General features: G+C 31.8%; 1 protein-coding gene across 2 annotated transcripts in view; it reads right to left on the bottom strand.

Moving 5' to 3' along the window:
- The window catches only part of Zdhhc17 (zinc finger DHHC-type palmitoyltransferase 17), an 83,370-nt gene that overhangs the window by 28,287 nt on the left and 42,616 nt on the right, over positions 1-12,467 (bottom strand). The window contains exons 2-3 of one of the 2 annotated variants that reach the window (XM_063255184.1): positions 8,002-8,111; positions 6,644-6,769 (exon numbers count right to left, since the gene is read on the bottom strand). In XM_063255184.1, coding sequence (XP_063111254.1) covers positions 6,644-6,769; positions 8,002-8,073 — 198 coding nt within the window. In that variant the 5' untranslated portion in view covers positions 8,074-8,111. The remainder of the gene's footprint in view (positions 1-6,643; positions 6,770-8,001; positions 8,112-12,467) is intronic. The other variant, XM_063255183.1, reaches the window with a different exon arrangement.

The following is a 12,467-nucleotide window of genomic DNA, read 5'->3' as shown; positions in this document are numbered from 1 at the left end:
AAGCCTCAACTATCTAATTTTTATCCCTGTAAATTGTTTGTGAGTGTAATATAAATTTGATTATAATGAATCTAGCTTTTTAGGTCTGATTTCTTTCATTTAGAGAATGTAGATTTATGTTGTTGTATATCAATAGTTTGTTACTTTCTGAATGCTTACGAGTATTCTGTCATGCACGTGTACCATGTATTTCCCACCTAACAAATTAGAACTGTTTCCATTTATGGTGATTATGAATAAAAAAAATTATAAACATTTCAATATAGGTTTCTGTGTGAATGTAAGTGTATTTCACTTAGATATTTATATGTAGGATTTCTGGGTCAAATTTGGTTTGTCAAGTTTTTTTTTTTCAAAATTTCATTTAACATGTAAAATGTTATTATAAAAATGTATTGGTGACATTCTGCTATACAGATATGAAATACTGACTTTATACTACATTTTATTGTAGAAATGTCTAAGTATGTAGTCAATTTTGAAGAATTTCATAATAAATATCCAATACCCACCACCTTGCTGGGGATTTAGTTCAGCAGGCAAAGTGCCTGTGTGGCAAGCACAGGAATCTGAGTTTGACCCCCAGTACAAAAAAAAAAAAAGCCATAATACCCACCACCTCTATTCTACCACTGAGTAACCTATTTTAGTAACCTTTTAATAATATGTTCTAGTAAATACGGACAGATGCTAGGTTTCCTACACTTAAGTTCCCCTAATGATAACTGCCTGTAAAACAGTACTATATCTTATCTAATATATTAACCCCAACCCAGTCTAAATTCAGAATACTTCATCACTATAGTCAACTTCCCTAATCACTCCATTAACCACTACACCATCTGTTCTGTCTTTACAATTTCAAGAATTTTATAAACTGTTCTCTATTTCTATATTTTCAAGAACTTTACAAAAATAGTCACAGTATCTAACCGATGGTACTGGTTTCTTTCAGACAAATAATTCTCCCACGATTCACCCAGGTTACTGTAGGTATCATTGCCTTTTGCTGGTTATGTTGAGTAGTACGTGTGATTCGGCTTGTTTAACCATTCATCCATTGAAGAACATCAAAGTTGTTACAGTTTTGGACTATAATAAATAATAGCTGCTATAAAACATTAGTATAGAAGTTTTTGTGTAAATGTATATTCCCAAATCTCTGGAATACATATTTAATTATAATTTCTGGATTATAGTTTGTTTGCTGTTTTAAAAAGGAACTGTAAACCTGTTCTCCAGAGTACTGCATTATTTTATACTCTTAACAGCAGTGTCTGAGCAATCCAGTCTGTCTGCATCCTCAACAACATTTGATGTTATCAAAATTTTTAGTTAGGTATATCATTATGGTATAGGTAACCTGTAACTCCCTACTAGCTAGTAATGTTAATGTTATCTACTAGCTAATAATGTTATCTCTTCCATGTGTTGAGCTAGCACCTGTACACCTCCTTTAGTGAAATACATCTTTAAATCTTTTGCTCATTTCTAATTGGACTCAATTTTTCACTCCTGAGTTTTGAGAACTCTTTATATATTCTGGATTCTAGCCTTTTGTTGGACATATGGCTTGCCAATATTATCTCTCAGTCTATAAATTATCTTCATTCTCTTCATAGGGTCATTAACAGAGGAAAGGTTCAAGTTCTCCTTAAGTTTAATATATCATTTTTCCCCTTTATGGACTACACTTTACATATAAATTCTAATAATCCTTTGCAGAGCCTAAGATCTTGATTATTTTCATATTTTTGTTGTAAAGGTACTAACTTTACAAATTATAATAAAAAATTCTGAGTTAATTTTTATAAAAGGTGTAGGATTTGAGATTTTATTTAGCTAGCTAGTTTGTTTTTCCCTGAAGAAGTTCAAATATTCCTAAATTGTTAGGTGAAAAAGACTATCTATTTTCATTGAATTGATTGTGCATTTCTGTCAAAAGTGGGAATATCAGCCAGGCGTGATGACATATACTCCTGTAATCCCAGCACTTGGGAGGCTGAGGCAGGCAGACTGTGGCAAGTTCAAGACCAGTCTGGGCTACAAAGTGAGTCCAAGGCCAGCATGAATCACATAGTGAGACCCTGTCTCAAAAAAAAAAAAAAAAAAAAAAAAAAAGAAAGAAAGAAAAGCATGAATATCTTTTTGGTTCTATTTCATTTCTGGACTATATTTCGTTCTACTGGTCTTTCTCCTCCTCTTTCAAGACTCCAACCACAGCAAAGTTTGACCTTCTCCAGGTTCCTGAGGATTTGCTCTTTTTTTTTTAAGCTTATCTCTCCAGTAATATTACAGCACACTGATTACTATAGCTATCGAACAGATCAGAGTACACAGAAAATAGGTGATGAGTCTTCTTTTGCAAAGTTAGTTTAGCTCTTTCAGGTGTAGTTATTTTACAATTATCTTGGTTATACATATAAAATATCTTGCTGAGAGTCTAATAGGATTGCATTATATTTATACATTATTTCATAACAATTGAAACATTTTCTATGCTAAGTCTTCTAGTTCATGAACAAATTCATTTTGTTAGATCATTTTTTATTTCATCGGCATTTTTGATTTTACTATACATTTTTGGTTGGATTTACATCCAATTATTTTAATAAAAATTTTGATAAATTCCAGCATTAAATGTATTCTTAATTTTGGTGTCCACCTTTATTCTAGGTATACAAAAAAGAAAATGGACTGTCGTATGACTTATCTTTTATCTTGTAACCCTGTTGGACTCATTTATTAGTTCTAAGTTTTGTTTTGTTTCCTTTTTTCATACTTTTCTTGGAACTTTCACAAAACAATCATGTTAGACTATAAATAGATACTTCTTCCCTCCATTCTTATATACCTTTTAATTTTTCTTTTAGCTTTATGGCAATAACTAGAACTTCTAGTACTATGTTGAACAACATAATAAGAAGGATGGCCTTCTCTTCCTCTTCATCTTAACAGTAAAAGCACTCAGTTCTTCATTATCAAGTATAATATTACTTGTAGGTTTTATGAATGTTCTTCATAAAGCTGAACTTCTCAATTACTATTTATCTGAGTGTTTTTATCATAACTCTGTATCAACTTATAGGAAAATTTTTTCCCCTGCATGACTGATACAATCTTAAGATTTTTCTTCTTTGTTGATTTTGTAGTTTACACTAGGGGAATTTCGAGATCTGTGGGGAATGGAATGAAGGGGTATCTCTACTTTCCAGAAGTTTGACTATCACGTGTTCACGGAGGATTGAAGTTTGGTTGGCTTCCTAACCTATGGGTTTGTAGTGTGTCATAGTTGTGGGCTTTTTAGCGATTATATCATTCTGTACTTTTCTAGGTCCATTCCTTTCTCCTCCTCTTTCAAGACTCCAACCACAGCAAAGTTTGACCTTCTCCAGGTTCCTGAGGGTTTGCTTTTTTTAAAAATAAATTGTATTTGTTTTTATTATTCAAAATGGTAATTTTTACTGTTTTTATCTTCAAGGTCATTGCAACTTTCCTGTGTTCTCTCTACCCTGCTGCTGAATCTATCAAATGAATTTGTTGTTTTCATTACTATAATTTTCAATGTAAGGTTTTCATTAAGTTCTTCATATTCTAGTTCTTTGTTGAAACTTTTTCATTTCTTTCAAGCATATTCATAATTACTTTTTAAAGTCTTATCATGCCTACTGTAAGACTTTTATCAAGTAATTTAATTGGCATCAGAATGTTATCTATTGATTATCTTTTCATTTGGTTTCAATTCTCCCTGCATCTTAATATGACAAATTACTTTTACTTGAAACCTTGTCATTTTGGGTACTGTAATTTGGATTCTTCTGAAACAGTTTCACAGGGTATTATGGAGCATTACTTCTTTATTCCATGTAGGAAATTCCAGGACCCAAACTTAGCCTACACTGACACTGAAAAGGGGGTTGTTATTGCTGGACAAGATGGGATTGCAGCTCTCTAGTGAAGCTCTACTGTTATTTCCCAGGCTGGGAGAGGTAGAAGTGTAGTCTCCAATAACACACGGGTAGTAGGGCTTCATTAACCGTCAGTGGGGATGAACACTCCAACTCTCTACAAAGTCTTCTCTAACATCAACCCACAATGCATGCAGCTCATTATAACCTGGTAAGGGTAAAGTCTAGACTGACCAAAGGCCCCTACTGTTCTGAGTCAAAGTGGAGCCACATTTGTTTCTGTAATGTCTGCCTATGGTAGAGTAGTTATTTTTTATAAGTATCATGTGTTGTGTAGCTGCCTCTTTGGTGGTTCTCTGGCTAAACTGTAGGCATTAGTTCACGTCATTTTTGTCTCTTCTCAGTTGTGATTCTGGGTTGCTCACTTCGTTAGTCCCTACTCTGGGATAAACGGGCCAAAAAAGTAAACCCAAGGAACTCACCACCATCAGGTCCTACCCTTCTCCTCTCTCTGAGAGTCCTACATCATTTATTCTTTGCATGGTCTTCAGTGTATTTAGAGGAAAGAATGGGAAAAAAGTACATCTATTCAAAAATCTCCCTAGATTTATTTTCACATAATAAACACTTAAAAAAAAAAAAAAGAATATGTATTCACTTACTGGGTCATTCTAAAACATAGAGAAAAACTACAGAATTTTCCAACCATTTATTAAACAGTTCATACTTGTTTCACTGTTATCTGCCTGCTTAAAATCTTCTAACCTTGGGGCTAGGAATTTAGCTTAGTGGCATAAGCGCTTGCCTGGTAAGCGTAAGATCAAGAGTCTGATCCCCGGTACAAAAAAAAAAGCCTTCTAACCTTAAAAATGCAAAAGCATTTAAAATATTTTCTAAGCAAGATTTTTTCCAGGTCTGTCTACTAACACTGTCCAAAAGAACTTCCTCTCCTTTGAAGATAACTTTCTAAAACATAAATTATTTAGTCCTAGTTCTTATTTTTTTCTCTTAGTTTTAATTACAAAACATACTTCCATAGGCTAGCAAACAAAATCAGGCTCCTAATTTAAATATTCTTAATGGAGGATAGAAAAATAAATGAAGACTTTCTCTCCTGCTCGCTGTCTGTATGCATACATGTATCTAAGTACGTTGTGTGCATATATACATATATATTTACTTAATCTGTTGCTTTTTAAAAATTTTAATGTATTTGAAACCCATAAAGGAAAGAAAAATAGGAAAAAAACCTTAACTCCTGAACTAATCATAATAACATACAAATGCTAAAAGTGCTTCATAAGTTTTTTAAGAAATCATAGCCAAACACATTAACCTTATATGGGTTCATTATACAAGTAATCATACATTTAATACATCTGAAACTTAAATCATGTTCATCTGAATATATGCATATAAACTTCAGAATACTTATATTCAACAAAATAAAACCACAAAGATTGTAAATTTTATAGTTATATAGTTTGTTACTAACCTAATTATCTTTAGGTATTAGCCACTTTTCACTCTGTTGACACAACTGCTCTAAAGTTTAGAGAACAAGATGACATCAAAATAAGTCATTTTTATATCATATCTAACAATGCACTGAGAGCATTTACTATGACATGAAAAAATTATTCATTATTCTCTATTATGGGGTCTGAAAACAGGCAAGTTTAATTGTTTGATGTCTACGCAATGGAGTAGGAACTTTTTGACTCATTAAGGAAATCTGAATTCATGTAAGTAAATGAGGCACTGACTTCATGTGTATTTCCCTTCATTCTCTTTGATAATATATCAATGTTAACTTTAAACAATTACTATCATTACCACTAGAGCAACCTGAGAAAGACATACATTAGATGGTACCCAAAACGTAATCCTACTCAAAACTAGCTATTGATAAGATACACTCACCATCAACTATTTGGGTATGTTCAAAAAAAAAAATGCTAGTTAATTAATTTTTCCTTTGGTTGGAATACTGTTTTTGTTGTTGTTGTTTTTGGTACAGGGAATCAAACTCTGATCTTGCACATGCCAGGCAGGTGCTACGCTGCTGAGCTACATCCCTAGCCCAGAAACACTGTTTTTAAGAAATCTAGATCCACCCCTTTTCAAAAAATATTTTATATTTTGAAATCGTAACTGAGTCAACAGTCTTACCAGTTTAAAAGTGAAAATATATGGAAAATTTACAATGAGTGCTCCGGAGTAGTTAAGAACCTAAGTTTTCTTTGTTAAAAAAAAAAAGTTGCACAGTGGCATAAAAGAACTTTTATAAAAGCAGTTTCAGCTGCTAGTTAAAAGAAGATACATAGTAGGACTAAAGTGTTTCACAACTCATTACCATTCAAATACACAAATATACACAAAGAAAAAAATCTTTATTTTAGTATGTAATTTAACCAGAGGCAATTGAATCAATAAACTAAAATGTATATTATAAACCTATAGAGATTTAAGCAATTTATAATAATATATGTAATATATGTTATAATATATATAATATATATATTCATCCTCTTTAACTATTAGACAACCCAGATCATAAACCAAGTAAGCATAACTCTGAGAAACTTTGTTATTTACCTTCACTGTATTCTGATAAAACATTTTAAAAATACAATGAGAAATGGAAAGAATAATAACGCGAATATCTAAGCTGAGTAAACACAGCTATGAATCTAAAAAGATTAGAGAATGAAAATTTTCAGGCATGCATTTACCTTATCAGCTTTTAGCTTTCTAAGGAAAGATGGATTGTCATATCCCTTTGCTTGCCTTGCCTCTTGCAAATGGTTGATCATCCACACATTTTTTCTCTGCTTTGCCAAATCAAGTGCTGATTCACCCTGATGATATAATTTGAAGAAATTCACATTAAGAATAAAACCAGAATATTTCAATAACTTTTAAGTCACTTCCATAAAAATAAACTGACCACAATATTAATTCACTAACATTGCTTTAATACTGGTTAAAATCAATTTAAAGACTCTAAATCATTATATATTTGTTTGATTTCTCAAAGTACAGTCAGAAAGTACATTTTCTCACCTTATTTTGTAGACTATTTTTGTTGCATTTGGACATATTAGAGAGCAAATCAAAAAATAGGTATTTTATTACCTGCTGGATCAGTGGCTGTCACTAAGTTTATCAGTAATTTTATAATCTTTAAAGATTTCTTTAGTAATACTTATTGTGACAAAACATCCTACTACATAAATTACCAGATAACTTTCAGTTTTACTTCAATGACAGAGACTTAAGAAGAGAATAAACAAGAAAAAGGAAAGTTAAGTTCCACTTCTGCTACTACGGTACTGGCTGGCATTCTTGACCTAACTATATTAAATACATTACCTCATCTACTAGAAATTTCTAAAGATTAAGAGTAGTGAATTTTTAAAAATAGTTTAGTTCAAGTGATGAACTTACAGCAAGTCCCTTTAATGTAAAGAAAAAGAATGCCTAGGACTGTGAGTAGGACTAAAATGTATGAAATGAAGTAAAAAACGAAACACAAACATTCTAATCCTAGACCTAAGTTCTTTTTTTCTTTTACTAATTTAAACTTATATCCCTCCTTTTGCAAATTAGTCAGGCACCTACATTTTCATTATATTCAGTCACTTCCACTATTTATCTACTTCTTCAAATAGAAAAATGAAATTATAATTACTGTTTACGAAATTTAAAGAATGTATAGTTTGGCTACTCAAATTGTTTTAGAAAACCAATGAGACATTTTTTTTCAAAATGCTGGCTGAAAAAGAACAATTAAGAAATAAGGAATCTTAAGAGTACCTTACTCATGAGGGATGATTACTTATCAGGAATGGATTATGTTTTACTTCTAAAAAAAATAAATAAAGCATACCACTACCACCAACAGCAACAACTATAACAAAACAACAACAAAAAGCCCACCAATCTTTAATATAAAAATCAATGGTTTAAAGAATGGGCTAATCTAGGTGAATCTTTCACAATTAGGGATGTTTAAGTATCTCTTGCTTATTTCAGAATTCCACACCTAAGTTGTCACACCCAGCTAATTAATCCAAACTATAAATATTACCTGAATAATAGCAATCCCTTGGGTAACAACTCCCAGAGAATATCCTGCAGTTGCCTCGGTCCAGCTGAGCATCCCTTCCACTAGAGGGCCATGTGACACCTAAGGATTGCCTAGACAAAAAGATTGAGTGTGCTTTAAAAAAATCTTTAAACTACTCTTCTAGTCATCTGACTATGTTTTGTATAGTTCTTTTATTCAGCTGGTAAGCAAACAATTATCTTTAAAAATTATACTTAAACCAGGGTTCTGAATTGAATCTGTATTTGGGCACTCCATGTCTCAGCAAAAATAACAGTAGTACAACAGCAACATCAACAAGAATCCACATGGAGCACTTATAGCTTTTGTACTGATTATAAAAGAAATTCTTCAAGGTTTTGGTCAGATAAACATTATAGCAGCTTTGTCTAAGTGAGACTGAATTTCACTGTCAGTATTAAGGAAAATTCCTCAGAGACCATTTAGGTCAGGTATTCAAGAGGTAGTAAACAAATATTCTCTAAAAAATTTCTTACCTCCTTTGAAGAAATACAAGATCTTTCACTATAGTAACAAAGCTCAATAATTTTCTATGTCATATAAACTAAAATTTATGTACTTTTATAATTTTAAAAAGAAAATGTTACAAAGGGCTTTAGCAGCCCTCAAAAGTTAATTGCTCCCCTCAAACTCAATTCATCTAAATTTATCTATATAACCAAAAACATGCTAAGGGATAAAATGGTTTAAAAATTCAGAAATGAAACACTACCCCTCCCCCCAAAAAGGAATATGGCATAGACCATAGTTTGGATTTTTGTTTTAATATAGCAATTACTTTTCTTCCTATTATTGTTACTTAACAAAAGATTTTATTCTATTCTACGTAACTATTATCTAGGACCACGGTTCTTAAAATTCTCTTGAGCTGAATCTAATTAAAGCTAATAATCCTCTCCTCAGAAAACGTTAATGCCTATGACTTTTTTCTTAAGAATTTCTGGGATCCATGGACCCACTCCAGCCTTGTGAGACTCCAGAGTGAGAATCAAAATATATTTTAAAGTATCTATCATTTAATATCAATTGTCTTCAAAATAAGTTCTTATTTCAACAGAAGACCCATTTATATATTAAAAGAATTTAATTCCTGCGGTTAATTTAGAAAGGTAAATCTCAAAGCAATGTTTCTAAGGAATCAGCTTAATCTTAAAAGGAAAATAATTACTTTAGAAGAGGATCAACCATCAGTTGTATAGTTTAGAACATATTGTATCATTTTTCATATTCTTTGAAGAACGTAACACTTTATTGCTCTTAAGCCAAATCCAGAGTTGCAGACTACATCCTACTGTTTCAGATCATTTTTATCAACAAGAAAAACATTCAAGTATAAATAAGTAAACTTTGCCAATTTCTGAACAAAGAATCTACGGTTTTCTTAAAGTGAATTTTTAAAAAAATCTGCAACAATCTAAATGTACTTAATTACCTTAACATAGTACACAGCTAAAAGGCACTCTTTTAAACAAAATATTACCAAAACAGAACCAATTCCTATCAGCCTTAAAAAAATTTCTCCTTCAATCTTCACAATCTCAACAGATATCACAAGACACTCAGTTCATTAAAAGAAAGCTAAGTCATCAACATTTTCTTTTACTTCTATTCTAAAATATCACATCCAAATCTCTTCACTTCATACCATTTTTACTCACTAGGTCCCAGACTAAGTCAACATCATCCTAGGCCTAATTTATTACAACAGACCAACTGATCCCCACCCTTTCCATTTTCTTAAATTCTCAATGCTTCTTCCTCAGCCAAAGTAGTATTTTAAAGATTATAAAACAAAAGCACACCCTACAACCAGACAACATAAGTCCTTCTAGCTGCTTCCCATGACTTGAGAATATGATTAAACCTTTTATAATGGTGCTGCGTATCTGACACTTGCCTCTCTCTAGTAACGTCATTTCCTTGCTCATTGCTGTAGCCATGCTGTCCTCCTTTTTTCTTTTCTTTTCTTTTTTTTTTTTTTTCTTTTTCTTGGTACCTTAATTATGGCAACCTGTTTAGAGCTTTGTACTCGCATGTTCCTCTATATAGAAAGTTTTCCCTCATATATCATTACATAACTGGTCATTTTTTATAATGTTAATGCATAATGTACTTCTCAAAGTAAATGTCATCTGAGCACTCTCAAATCTTAGATGATGTGGCCCTCTCAAATGCTACGACTCAATTATGCTTGTCTCTTCTTGCTTACTAATGGTTTATTTCCTCAACAGAACTTTATGTTCTTAGAGAAGAGAGACCTTATCTGTCAAACATTTTCACTACCCACCACTGAACAAGTATGCGTGGAGTAAAAAAATGACAGTTTCTGTTAAACAGAAGTGACTACATTCAAGTTCACTGGGAATGCCAGATCCCCGTAGAAAAGAAAACTAATATTTCACCTTTTTAATAACATGAAAAGTACATTTTGAAACAAAAATCTACTATTCAACAAAAAAGGTAACTTTTCCCTAAGTGTATGAATTCTGCCTGAGCAAATGAAATACCTTACATTTTATTTTCTATAACTAATATCACTCCTGAAGCTACCACAGAATCATATCTGAAGTAATTTTTTGTCATAGTCCACCTTGAATATATGTCAGAAGTTAAAACAATTTTTAAAATGTGTGCAGGAAAACAAATGTAAATTTAAATAAAGTCAAGAAGTTACATGCCATTTTATCTGATCTCTGTAAATTTTAATGTGCCTAAATGTATAATTTTTTAAAAATAAAAAATCACCTAAGTAGTTTAAAATATATCTGTTCTTACTATTACCATTCTAGTTAAATTTACTACAGATTTTTTTATGAAGATTAAAAGTTTATGCAATGTTTAATAGGGATCACAGGGGCTGGGGATTTAGATCAGCAGCATAAGCACCTGCCTTGCAAGCAGGCAGTCAGTGAGTTCGATCCCTGGTACCGATAAAAAGGAAAAAGACCAAAAAAAAATAGGGATCACAACTTTTCATTAATTACATGAAAAAATGTTAAAATTATAAGCCATACCTCAAATAAGACTGTGACAATTTTTTATGGAGAAAACTGTTTTAAAAACTGAAAACAGAGCCAAGGATTTAGCTCAGCAGCACAAGTGCTTGCTTGGCAAGCATAAGGTCATGAGTTTGATCCATGGTACAAAAAAAAAAAAAAAAAAAAAAATACTAAACTAAAAATACTGCTAACTTCAAATTACAAAACAATGTAGTTATCTTACTGTGGAATTCTTTGGTATTACTGAAGTTTCTATATATTATATGGCTATTGGCAGAAGGTATAACAAAGTTTTACTATTTGTCACTCTGAAACTGGTTCAGTCTTTTAAAATTATAACACTAAGTATCTTGAAATGTATTCCTGGCACACCACTACTTTAAGAATGTCTGTCTAGCAGCGAAGAGAGGTAAAGCACCAGAAAATAATTCAGATAAGAAAATATGAGCAAACCTTGCTGACTTTTCTTATGGGACTACTAACCAGGTTTAGTAAAATTCCTTCCTTATCTTTTTGACTGGAGTTCCACCTAATTTATTAATTCTAGTGTACAAACTTTTCAGAGCATCCTATTTAGAAGTTTTGGAAAAGTCAAAATTTCTCCATAATTCCTAATGGCAGAAACACATCTGAACAGAGTCATTAAATACAGCTTGGGTAAAATTCAAGATTGTGCAAAAATTCATTCAGCTGGAAAATACTGAGAATAACATCATTCATGTGTCAGGCACTAAGGTAATGGCATGTTATGGTGACTTTCCTTTCCCTATGTTCAGTGGCAGTTACTGGATAATTCAAGCACTTGAGCAGAAACAAGATGACTTGGAAGTTTAAAAAAAGAAAAAGAGTACATATATGATTTATCAATCTCCTAATTTCCTAGTTACTTTTAACTATTTATAATTTCTCATTTCTAAAAATCAGTTATAACCCTATATAAATTATAATTTAAAAACTAATGTAAGCTATTTTATTTTAGTAGCTTAAGCTTCTCTTCTTAAAGTAATCAAATCAAGGAAGAATTACCCATTGGAACATAAAGAGATGCCCCGATCCAGCAAGATACCTACTTTTTGATTGGCCATTTCAGGTTAGCATGTGGCTTGAACTCTCTTCATATTTAATTAGCTCATATCCTTTAGACATTTATGAAACATGACTCAGAAAATGCCATGAATTATAGCTAAAATATGAATATGTGCCAATAGGCACAGTCCCTTCTAACAATAAAGTTTAAAGCTATTTCACCGAAAGAGTCCTGTTACTGAAAGTCTTGTCTGAAGCTTTAAAATTGAGAAGGGTACATGTATGCATAAAATGTCTAGAAATATCTAAATATTCAAGAAAGTAAATATTAATTGTACTTGGCTGTTAGACAATTGCATACTTTTCCTGGGTAAATTCACCAGTTGGGTGTGTGTGGGGTCT

The sequence above is a fragment of the Cavia porcellus genome, unplaced genomic scaffold (genome assembly GCF_034190915.1).
Source record: "Cavia porcellus strain 051 isolate PalLab524CR breed Dunkin Hartley unplaced genomic scaffold, mCavPor4.1 scaffold_8, whole genome shotgun sequence".
NCBI classification, from domain to species: Eukaryota; Metazoa; Chordata; class Mammalia; order Rodentia; family Caviidae; genus Cavia; species Cavia porcellus.
Note: the sequence above shows the minus strand (reverse complement) of the source record. Positions and strands in the feature narration are given on the sequence as shown.